The sequence below is a fragment of the Dipteris shenzhenensis genome, chromosome 29 (assembly GCF_047967505.1).
Source record: "Dipteris shenzhenensis isolate YYH24624 ecotype China chromosome 29, Dip_SZ_1.0, whole genome shotgun sequence".
Lineage (NCBI taxonomy): Eukaryota > Viridiplantae > Streptophyta > Polypodiopsida > Gleicheniales > Dipteridaceae > Dipteris > Dipteris shenzhenensis.
Window position 1 is genome coordinate 19,251,787 of NC_141624.1, and position 12,247 is coordinate 19,264,033.

General features: G+C 42.5%; 1 protein-coding gene across 1 annotated transcript; it reads left to right on the forward strand.

Moving 5' to 3' along the window:
* The first annotated feature begins 1,243 nt into the window (after positions 1 to 1,243).
* LOC147882538 (protein yippee-like At4g27745) lies at positions 1,244 to 5,330 on the forward strand. The gene is made up of 2 exons (XM_087400572.1): positions 1,244 to 2,123; positions 4,875 to 5,330. The coding sequence occupies exons 1-2, from the start codon at positions 1,941 to 1,943 to the stop codon at positions 5,100 to 5,102; spliced, it is 411 nt and encodes a 136-aa protein (XP_087256698.1). The 5' UTR covers positions 1,244 to 1,940; the 3' UTR covers positions 5,103 to 5,330.
* The last annotated feature ends 6,917 nt before the right edge of the window (positions 5,331 to 12,247 follow it).

Sequence of the window (12,247 nt, forward strand, 5' to 3'; positions counted from 1 at the left end):
TAAATCAAGATTATGTACAAATCGTTAGAAATTACAATTTTCCATGTATAACTTTTATTTACTTCATTGAGACTTCATTTCACACCTGATAGGATAATGTTTTAGAGTTCACATTGTAAGCCTTCCTACCTCAATGGAAACACAAGAATGTTGTACAATAAAAAATGACAAAGTGTATCACACACAAGGACAACTTGTCAAGTCAATGTTTGAAGATTACACAATCCACATGGGGGCCTTAATGGATAAACCCTTAATTAGTAAAGTCTGTATATGATGCTTATCTAGGAAGCTCACTAGCTAGATCATTTTAAGGGAATAGGCTCAGGGAGGACTTTTTGGGAGGAGGGCGGCGCTTGGAAGGCCATTAGCCATTTTCCATACACTCCCCCCACCCCCGCACACACATAAAGACCCACACAGAGACATGGCCAACTACGAGGGGCATGCCACCCGTGGCCTACACTGACATGTAGCAAATTCCTTCATTGAGGGAAAGGAACATGGGTGAGTGCCGCTCAAGACCACCTGAGCTACCGTTGCTGCCTCATGGGGCAGAAGATGGTGTGGTTGTTTGTAAGATGATGACTTTTCAAGTTAATGACTTTTTTTTTTTGAATAACTTATTGAGACCTATGCTGCACGCAATAAGGGTTGAACGTGGGCAGCCGTGCTAGTAGGTAGGTAGGCGCGGTCCCCTACAGATGGCATACTATTTAGTGAGGTTTCACAAACGGGCACCACATGTCCGGTGGCTAAGGGGGAGCTTGGGCATAAGCAATTTCACAAACGGGCGCTGAACAAACACATAAATTTAACTATATTAGCAAATGAGAAGTGGCCAAGTGGTTATCATGGCAAATTCTCTACTCTTGTCTGCCTCCAATTTTTTTTGGGTGGCCTTGGACTGCCGCCCAAGAAAAATCCTCAGCCCAAACTTTATTGGGTTGCCGTATAAGCATGTCCGCACCCATTTGTGAAACCATTTGAGGGAGGACAATTGAAATGGAAGCATGCTATTCAAGTATATCATTTTTGCTAGGATGTCCGGCGGGTGGCCCTTTGTGAATCCTATGTTAAGTTCATGAGGGATTTTCTCTCGACTTTTTTGGGTAGTAAGTGCCAATAGCGCTCCCATGAATAGCGCCCCCATACGGTGTGACCAAGATACAATCGTGGGCACAAATTTTATTTTTTTTGGGTTTTTTTTTTTGAAAAGGACCACGAACGTATATTCTGCCAAGTTCGCGTGTTTGGATCGAGATCGCGTGCAAAGTTTGCGTGTTTGAATTGAGATCGCGTGGCTTCTTGGATTGAGATACCTTGTTGCCACCACATTTCTGATTTGATAGTTTCAGAGACAGAGAGGAAGAGCAGCAGCAGCAGGAGCAGCAGTAGTAGAAGAAGCACTGTAGTTGCAGAAGAAGAAGAAGAAGAAAAGAAGAAAGAAGCACCACGTTTCCTCTCCTGGTATCAGCAGAAAGTTTTGCCGGATGTGGTGATTTGCACGGAAACCATGAATTGAGAGAGACACAGAGAGGAATAGCAGCAGCAGGAGCAACAGAAGAAGAAGAAGAAGGACGAAGCACCAAGTTTTATCCGAGATTTCAGAAACTTTTGCCGGATGTGGTGATTTGCACGATAGATTGAGAGAGAGACAGAGGAAGAGCACGACGACGACGACGAAGAAGAAGAAGAAGAACGAAGCACCGAGTTTTATCCGAGAGCTGTCCTTGTATCAGAAGTTTTTGCCGGATGTGGTGATTCGCACAGACAACGTTAAGAAATTCGTCCAGAGCGCATGAATTACGACTTCAAGGATTGCAATCAGACGCGGACGGTACGCAGAAGACGTCAAGATGTACTAAAGAGCTGCTTGTTGTACTGATGCCCATGCCTCCAGCGGATCTGTTCAATACTCGCAAAGAAAGGGCAATGGAATGCGCTTGGAAATCCTGACAAAACCAGACCTGGATAGATCCAGACGAGGTGAGATCCAGAAAGCAGACGATTCCAAGATTGAGGCTTTCTTAGTCGCCATGGACGGACCTCGTATCTACAGCTGCAGCAACTGCCGTTGTCCTGTGGCGGATCACGATGATATTATCTCTAAATCATTCCAGGCAAGCGCCTTTCGGTGACTATTTTTTCCGCATGTGCATCCTTGGCTGAAGAAGCGTTGGCTCATCTAAAAAGTACGTTAATTTTCCGGGTAAGGGCTTTGGAATCAATGGGAGCCTACTCTGGAAATCGCGGTTTAAACTTGTATTAAACCTTGTAGATGATCAATAGGCTGGTGTGCATGCTAACACCTCTTTAGAAGAAGATCGGTGAGTACGTTAAAGAAAGCGGTCTTCAGAAACCCAGTATAGCTGCTTATGCTTGGGTACTGATGACGACATAAGCGTTGCTTTGCTTGCTTCCTTTTGATTTTCATTAAAGTTTTTGTTTACCTCTTTTTTCTTCTCTTTCATTTTCTCTTTTATTTTCTGTGTAGATTTTTGGTCTCTAGAACAACAAAAATTCTAAATTTTTATGATTGGACTTCTTCTACTCTTACAAAGGTATATGTTTTCAAGGAGAAAATGGGTACCAGTCTGTCAGGCAGTGCGTTGTATTTTTTACGCCCCAAGCCTGCAGGGCTAGGCTACCTCTTGGTCGGACCAGGCGATCAATCGGTAAAAGGGGACCCTCGCCCTGTGATTTTGCAATAAAGGGCGTGGGCTTGGACGCATCGGATAAGTGCACATAACTCGAGACATATTCCAACATCCTCTTTATATTCCTAATACTGGCCATGTCTCGCAGGGCAGCAATATACCTCGAGTGCTTTTGGACATCTATTGTAAAATTCTCGGCCAAAAGTCTCGGCCACACGAGAATCCTTTTCATTTTTCATATGTTCAATTCTCAGCCAGGTTCATACCAGGACGAAACATTGTCTCATAATGTTTTTGGCCAGTGAGACTGGCTATGACCCCCCAAGCTGAATCTATAGACGACGGATGAGGCCTGAACACAGTAATTGGTAGTGCATCCGAGGCAGTAATCTAAGGGGACTCCTCTCTGGATCAAGAAAGGCCTGTCTAAATATCCTCCTGTCAATACACCTGAGGTCCTACCTGTGTGAGCAAGGTGATTGATCCACAAATCATGTAGCAGGTACCTCTCCTCATCGTGCCAATCAAGAGCACAACGCAACCCTAAATGCAATGCTGAATAGACTCTATTGTTCCAAACATCGTGGGAATTGGGATCTGCATGAAAGGTCTGTCTCCACCTGATGACTGGGAGTTTACCATGCTAAAAGAGCCAAAAGAATATGGAGCTTTACTTCTTCGGTAGGATCTCCTGAGTCGTCTCCAAAAGAGAGTCTGCATGGGGAGTGTAATGTCTAAACTATCCCAATCTACTCTTCGAGTAGGAATCCACTGCCAGCTTTGTATCTATGCTCGTCCAGCAAACATGACCGTGCATTGAAGAAAGAGGTGTTATGGGCGGCACTGCATCTATCCTTCTCCACTCTTGAGGGTCCCATAGTAGGTGTTGAAGAGGGTGGCCACCATACGGTCAAAAGGTCCCCATGGATTACCCATGACTAGAAAGGGGTGAGTATCCAATACCAGGGCCTGTGCTAAAACCAATAACTCTGATTGTGTGGGGAATGGCATCCTTGATTATCTGTCTCCAATTCTTCATAGAGACCTATTCGGCTGTATCAACTTGCAGGGTGTCTGTGAGAGCCCTGCAGGATCATGTGATGCTCTGGTGAAGGCAGTTTTCTGAAAACTCTGCAAGTGGCCAAATGCCGAGGCTCTCTGTCCCCCATTCCGACCACTGCCTGTATTCTATATAGTCCAGTGGATTTCCTAAATCATCAACAAAGTACGCATCCCACATAGTGGGCAGTCTGTCCCTCTCATCATGAGTCTGAGAGGGAAGCTGGGTGAGGGGGTTCTCTAATTTGATGCTAGGCTCTGCTAATTGCTGCCAACAGGGAAGAAGATGGAAGCTGAATTTGAACATTGGAAGCTATGAATCTAAAAGGTGAAAATATCCTCTCATGGCTCACTCCCAGGAAGGAGTCCTCTGATTATCAACTTACATAGTAAGGCTCTACTGTTGGGATTACTGTAGTCACCTCCCCTCCTCTGAGCCCCCAAATGAGGAGGACATGGTGGAGGTATACCAGTAGCAGGGATTGGGTCTGAGAGAGGCCACATTGCAGGACTAAAGTCTGCCACGTGGGCAGATCAGAGATTAGATGCAGCACGCAGAGGTGCTGCAACAGGGTCTGCAGCGGACCGTGCAGCAGTACGACTCAAGTACAGATGGCTAGAGCAGAAGAAAACCATTCTGGGACTACCATATGGCCATGCAGGACAGCAGAGCAGGTGCAGCATGCAAATGACTTGTAGACATATATGTGGCTTTATTTAGGAAGGTCGACAGCCATGCAGGCTGTATTTTGTTTTTTTACTTCAAAGGGATCCATAAATTCCTGAAATGTAAGTGTGTAAGCATGTGTAACTTGTACACCATTAATGGTTCCATATCACCTTTATTTCTTACTTGGCCTAATTCATGGCATCTGTAAGGAAGATGTGAAGGTACATTATTACTATACAAATGAGTTATATCATGATGGGGAAAACGGAAAAATAAGGGGAAACTATCAGTTAGTGGTTAGTAACCTTGGATTCCTATGTACATTTTTCTTGAAGGGGCATACCTTCATACTAATTGAATATAATAGTTTTCCCATCAATGTTAGTATTTTGACTAATTCGCTTTATCCTAGGATTGAAATCTAATTGCAGGGTACATGAATTCTTTAATGGAGCCTTTTTCTAACAACCCTGTTGTTCCTTCAGGGTAGGAATGGAAGAGCATACCTATTTGCAAATGCTATTAATGTCTTCGCTGGTCCTAAGGAGGACAGACGGTTATTGACAGGGCTTCACACAGTAGCTGATGTCAAGTGCTTTGAGTGCCAGGAGGTCCTTGGTTGGAGGTATGAGAGAGCTTATGAAGACTCACAGAAGTACAAGGAGGGAAAGTATGTTCTTGAAAAGGCAAAAATTATGAGGGAAAATTGGTGATTAATACCTGACTTGAAGACCAAATCAGATGCTGATGAGGAACACCTCCCTTGTGCGATGTACAGTTCTGCAATGCTGGCTTTGCTTTCTTCAGCCTTGCTGGATAAATTTGTTCGTATTGTAAATGATGGAAGTAGATTGGGATCCATTCTAACCTTGTAATTTGTGAATATTTGCCTTATATCTATTGTTCTCTTCTGTGTTTATGTATACATTCCTTTGATCTATGAATCCCATTTTTTTGGTATTTTATCATTACTACAGTTTTTGTTTCTCCATATTGATGGTTTAAACTGTTGTTTTTCTTTATCGAAGATCAAATTGCTTTGTCGTTTGTTTGAAATGATATGTTCATATGGCTGTTGTAACTGAATGACTCTATATTTAATACAATTTCGTTTTTCTCACTATTTTGCCTTTCAATTGTGCGCAACAAGAAATTTTTCGCCATATAGAAAACTAGTGGTTAGCAAGAGCAACAAGAGTATACACTGATGGACAAGGTTAGTACGTAGTAGTAAACGTAAGCAAGATAAGTGTTGAAGAGGCAAGATGAAGTGGCCCACTGTGTATGGGATTTGTTGATCAAATGAAAGAGTTTTATGTTGAGCAAGGTGCAGCATGACGCTATAATGGTAAGAAAGATTACTAGGCCATGGAATCTAGATTTTCTTTCCAGTTCTCCACCCCCTGACTGCCTCAGAATGGCAGCTTGTTTTGGATTAGTGTTTGCTACTCTTGCTGCAAGAACAGGCACAAAGAACTTCAGGATCAGCACCAGATCTCTCTTCCACAGTCATCAATTCTCTAGGAAAAAACATCAGAGATGGGCCTTAATTGTACTGTGTCACAGAAGTACAAGGAGGGAAAGTATGTTCTTGAAAAGGCAAAAATTTGTACACATCTCATCACATATTAGAAAAAAACAGCACCAGATCTCTCTTCCACGGTTATCAATTCTCCAGAAATAAATATCAGAGATGGACCTTAATTGTAGAAATCCTATTGCGTGCCTGCAAACAACAATTTCACAAAGTTGCCACACACTGCAGGCTTTTAAACAAAAACCATACAGTCCGATTTAAGTTTTCACCTCGGCATAGATTCTGGAAAGGGTGACCTCCGTCTGCACAGCTCCTCTGCTTGTTGTCAAGCAAGGGTGTGGGCAGTCAAATAAGCAGCAGTAGGCAATTGATTTGCCAAAGACCAAGGAACACCATGTGGCTACTGTCCCTTGACCACTGGTTCTCAGGATCGGAAAGGAATCGCTTGTCTTTGACAGAAGGGAGGTTAATGGATCACAGACCTTTTGGATGGAAGAGCTAGTTTCCAGCAGATCAGATGACGAGCGCATTTGGAATTAGTTGTAAATCTGATCGTCAATGGAAATATTGCATTAGTAGAACAATATCCCTACTTTTAGGAGCATCAGAAAATAAATTTCAACCTAGGTGAGAACAATACCAGCGCTGCAATCCTTTGACAATCAAACTATCATCAGGTCCAATTAAATTGTGGCAAGATGTACTCTCAGGGAATCAGAAAATCAGAACAAGTTTCTTATTCGACGGCGTGTCATCTAGTTTACTACAGATTGGGCCAATATCGTAAGTCTGCTTGAAAACCTGTTAAGTCGAACTGGGCTTGGGCCATAACCCACCCTCTCATCATAGCCGGAGCTTTGGCCTCCCGTAGCTGGATGGAAAGCATTGTCAAATCCATGGGGTTGATCTTACTTGTGTGTAGCTGGGGTGATCTTCATCTACTTCATACTCGGGTCTGATCCTTTGTCAGGCAAGGAATGCTATTCACAGCACAACATAGGGGTTGGAGGCCAATTTGATCATTCTTCTTGTCTGGACCTGCGATAGGGAGGTAGGCAGGGCAATGGGCCCAGCAGATGGCAAGAGCAGGAACAAGATCAGTGAGCACAAATAAGAGGAGGCAAAGCGGTAATCTCTGCTAACTGCCTTGAACACTCCTCTGCGTCTCTTTTCCTGCACACCATCCTCTCTTGACTCCTGTGTGCATAGCTTACCATCCATAACAGTCTCCTGCAAACTGTGGTCCATCTATGGCAGACACTTCTTTGTCAGTTAGCCATGTTGATCTGGCTTCTTCGCAATCATTAGATCCTCCCAAGCCCATTTCACTTAACTTCAAACAGCAAACTAACCCTAACCCCGAGTTGGGCTAAACCCCCAACCCATCCCGGGGGTTAGGTTCAGCTAGGGGGTTCTACAGACAGCCAATTATGGACTGGCCTACCCTCTCCTCCAAGTCCCCTCAACTCCTTCAACCTCCATCAGGACTCGGTATTCTACAGTTGCAGCCATGACAACCTCTCCGTATGCACGCAATTACCAGGGCTCAAAACGACCCATCCTTGGGCAACAGGATCAGATTTTTTATATGCAGCGAGCAGTGAGAGCTCTACGATTGGAACTGGCAGAAGTAAAGACTCGACTTCACATTCTGCAAGGGCCTGGTAAGCAGGCAGTAATTGACGAGGCTGTAAAATCTTGTAAGGATTCCCCCCCTACGCCACAGCTAGTCTCTACAGTCAAAGATCATGGTCACATTGAAGTACAAACTGTTAAGAAGGAAGTGATTGTGGAAGTGGACACCAAAGCAAGTTTGATATTCAAGCAGAGATTAAAGAACACGAAGCTAGATGTGATAATGCGCTGAAGATTAGAATAGGGGGACTTCGAGAAGATTGGTACAAAGAGGACGACACATATAGTGAAATATTGACAAAGATCAAAGCAAGCTTGTCCAACATTGAATGGATGGATGATGATGATTAGGATGATGACGACTCCAGGCCAGCTTCGATTACGCACTATAAAGGTCATGCAATCCTTACACTGAAGTCAAAGGATATGAGAGAGAGAGAGAGAGAGAGAGAGAGAGAGAGAGAGGGGGAGAGGGAAGAGAGTGGGAAAGAGAGAGAGAGAGAAAGAGGGGGGGGAGGGAGGGGGAGAGAGAGAGAGAGAGGGAGAGAGGAAAGAGAGGGAGAGAGAGAGAGAGGGAGGGAGAGAGAGAGAGAGAGACAGAGAGAGAGAGACTTTCATATGCTTTTTATACATAAAAAGTACCAATTTACTGCCTAGAACTAGAAATGGTTTGAATTCAAAGCACGTAAAGCACCATTGAAACCCAAAAGATATTTAATTTTATGCACATGCAAATCAATCTACCAAGCTTTGCAGCAACATGATCCAATCTATGATTCCAAAGAAATCCTCTTGGATATTCTCCCCTAAAATATGTAATAAAATATCCATTTGCATATTTGAAATAATATCAACCTTGCAATTTTTTATCCCAACCTTTCTTCATATTTGCATGGATTTATAAAGGCCATCTACATTACTTTTTAGCATGGAATTACAATAGTCATCTACATTACTTAGGTAATTTTTTAATACATAAAACCAAACGAATTTTAGTTGGCCATACATACCTATATGGCCTTTACATTAAGACTTATGAGTGTCTTATATGGCCTTTACATTAAGAAACTTAGTCAAAATACTTTCTTGTGAGCACGCCTTTCAAAGGATTCCAAAGCATAGGAACATACATATTTTATTCCCTAAAAAACAACACATCCACACCCTAATTTCTTATCATGTTTGCCTTGATCCCAACCACATGGCACACATGCTTGAGAAGCACACCCACAAAATCGAAAGCTCCCATACACACACCTTGAGCCCACATCCAAACACTTGACTAACCTAATCCCTTGCATTGTGCATAGGCCATCTGAGCAAATCATCACGAGAGTGCTCCAAAGTGCACGGCACATATATTTAGAAGATGCACCTACCAAAACAAGCCAATCAAATCTATCGCATTGTCCATGTGCTATCTGAGCACACCCTCATGGGAGTACTACAAAGCACACGGCACATATTTAGAAGATGCACCTCCCAAAGCAAATCAATGAACACACACGTCAAGCTTGCATCCAAACATTTGACTAACCAAATCCCTTGCATTGTCCATATGCCATCTGATCAAACCCTCATAGGAGTACTCCAAAGCACACGGCACATATATTTAGGAGACACACCCACTAAAAGCATTGTCCATATGCCATCTGAGCAAACCCTCATGGGAGTGCCCCAAAGCACATGGCGCATATATTTAGAAAATGGTCCTATCAAAGAAAATCAATGAACAGGGACCTCAAACCCACATCCAAACACCCTATACAAATCCTCGCATTGTCCATATGCCATCTGAGCAAAGCTCGATGGGAGTACTCCAAAGCACAAGATATATATATTAGAAGATGTGCCCCCCTAAAAGAAATGGCCCACAAATTTTGTACACCATTCAAGCAAATCCTTAATGCATTTTCTTTTTGCTACACCTATGTTTCCATAGGGAATGCCACATTTTTTTCCAAAAGAATAGAATAACCAAAGGACAAATTCCCTAGCCCAAACCAAAGTACATGTTTTTATTGCTAAAATGTAAATTTCTCCACCATGTGAGAACACATGACTTTAAACAACCCCATTCAAAACAACATAAAAGAAAAAGAAACATAAAAAAGAGAGTTTGTAATTCCAAAGGGAACACCACATTGTTTCCCATTGAATAGAATAAGCAAAAAGCAAAATTTTCAACCCGACAAAAACACACACCTTGCTTGCCAAAAGATGATTTTTTCAACTTCGTGAAAGAGAAAGAAAGGGACTCTCTCTCTCTCTCTCTCTCTCTCTCTTCTTCCCCCCCCCTCCCCCCTTCCCTCCCTCCCTCCCTCGCTCTCTCTCTCTCTCTCTCTCTCTCTCTCTCTCTCTCTCTCTCTTTGGAAATATGGGCCTTGGTATGTGGTCCTAACCTCCCTCATGAAGTGGGACCCACCTATATTGAATGCAACCAATGGCTGACTTCCATGTGGTACATTTCCAACATCTCTCTCTCTCTCTCTCTCTCTCTCTCTTTATTGGAGTAGAAAAATTCATCTTCTGGCAAGCAAGATGTGTGCTTTTCTATGGTTGAAAAGTTGCTTTTTGCTTATTCTATTCAATGGGAAAATACATGGCATTCCCCTTGGAATTATATAGTCTTTTTTATGTTTCTTTTTCTTTATGTTGTTTTCTATGGGGTTAATTAAAGCCAAGTTATGTGTTCTCACATGGAGGAGAAATTTGTATTTTAGCAAGCAAATCATGTATTTTGGCTAGGTTAAGAAATATGTCCTTTGCTATTCGATGGGAAAAAATGTGGCACTCCTTGTGGAAACATAGGTGCAACAAAAAGAAAATACATTTATGGTTTGCTTGAATGGTGTAGAAAATCTGTGGGCCATGTTGTTGTAGTGGGCGCAGCTTCTAAATATAGGTTCCGTGTGCTTTGGAGTACTCCCATTGGGGTTTGCTCATATGGCATATGGACAATCCGAGGGATTTGGTTAGTCAAATCTTTGGATGTGGGCTCGAGGTGCTTTTTCATTGATTTCCTTTAATATGCACATTTTCTGAATATATGTGTCATGTGCTTTGGGACACTCCCATGAGGGTTTGCTCGAATGGCATATGGACAATGCTTTTAGTGGGTGCATCTTCTAAATATAAGTGGCATGTTATTTGGATTACTAATGAGGGTTTTCTTAGATGGCATATGGTCAATGTGAGGGATTTGGTTAGGCAAACGTTGCAATTCCCCACTTATGTTGAAGTAAACCCCTTGCCACAATTGTCATTGAAAACAGATCAACATGGATGGAAAAGCAAAATGGAGACAGCCATAGAATCCGATGGACTACAATAGAGCCATGTGCACTTGATGTGACAAAGGTGTACCTGAATGTGATGGCCATTATTTGTGCCCTGGGACTTGTCAACTTGATAGATATAAGTTACTTGTACATGAGTTGGATGGTCCATACTTGGTGCATTGTGAGAACCTTTTAATTCATTATCGGAGCAAGAAGAACCTTAGGTTCTTCACTGGCATTAGCCATGTGCCAATCTTGGGCTGCTAGATTTAGGCTTCTTATGTTTCTTCCATGGAATTTTGTTTGTAAGAGCGAGTGGAATGGAGTTTGGGAATCTAGATATTCTATAATATATAAAGCGTGATGATGTGTACACTAAGAATGTGCATATGCAAATGCAACAAAAAATTATTTCTTTGTTTAAATGGGATGGTCATGATTTTTGGGAATGGGGCTTGGGAGGTTGTTGGTTAAGGCAATATCGATTGCTTGTACATAGGTTGCAATGATGTATGTTTGGTGCATTGTTTGAGCTTCCTAGAGTTTGGTGTTGGGCAAGAAATGGGATGGGACCTTTTGCCACGTAGGGACTCATGTACGAGATTTTTTGTGCCTGGTGCACTGCTTGAGCTTCCTAGGTGTTGGTGTTGGGCAAGAAATGGAATGGTATGGGACTTTTTGCCATGTAGGGAATCATGCTTAGAGTACTTCCAGGAGATATAGGGTGCAAATTTTTATTATGTGAGAGGTATGTTTATGCGAAAGAGAAGACTTGTAATGTGCTTTGCATGAAATTTACAACTTCTCTCTAAGTGCTTTGTGACTGCTTTGAAAGTTCCTTAACATTGATTTGTGGCTGCTTGTCCACTACTTCCTATTTGAAGAGTGCTTTACATGTGCTTTGGCAGAGCTTTACATGTGCTTTGGCAGTGCTTGTTACTGCTTGTCCTTTTCTTGACTGCTTTATGAATGCTTTTCCACTACTTTCCACTTGTAATGTGCTTTGCATGATTTGTGGTAACTTGTCCACTGCTTTCTATTGGAAGAGTGCTTTACATGTGCTTCGACAAAGCTTTACATGTGCTTTACATGTGCTTGTTACTGCTTTGGCAGTGCTTTATGACTGCTTGCCTTTTCTTGATTGCTTTATGAGGGCTTTTCCACTACTTTCCACTTGTAATGTCCTTTGCATGATTTGTGGCCCACTGCTTTCTATTTGAAGAGTGCTTTATAAGCGCTTTGCATGTGCTTTGGCAAAGTTTTGCATGTGCTTTGGCAGTGCTTTGCATGTGCTTTACATGTCCTTTGCATGTGCTTGTTATTGCTTTAGTAGTGCTTTATGACTACTTATCCTTTTCTTTACTGCTTTATGAGTGCTTTTTCATTGCTTTTTCCACTTGTACTG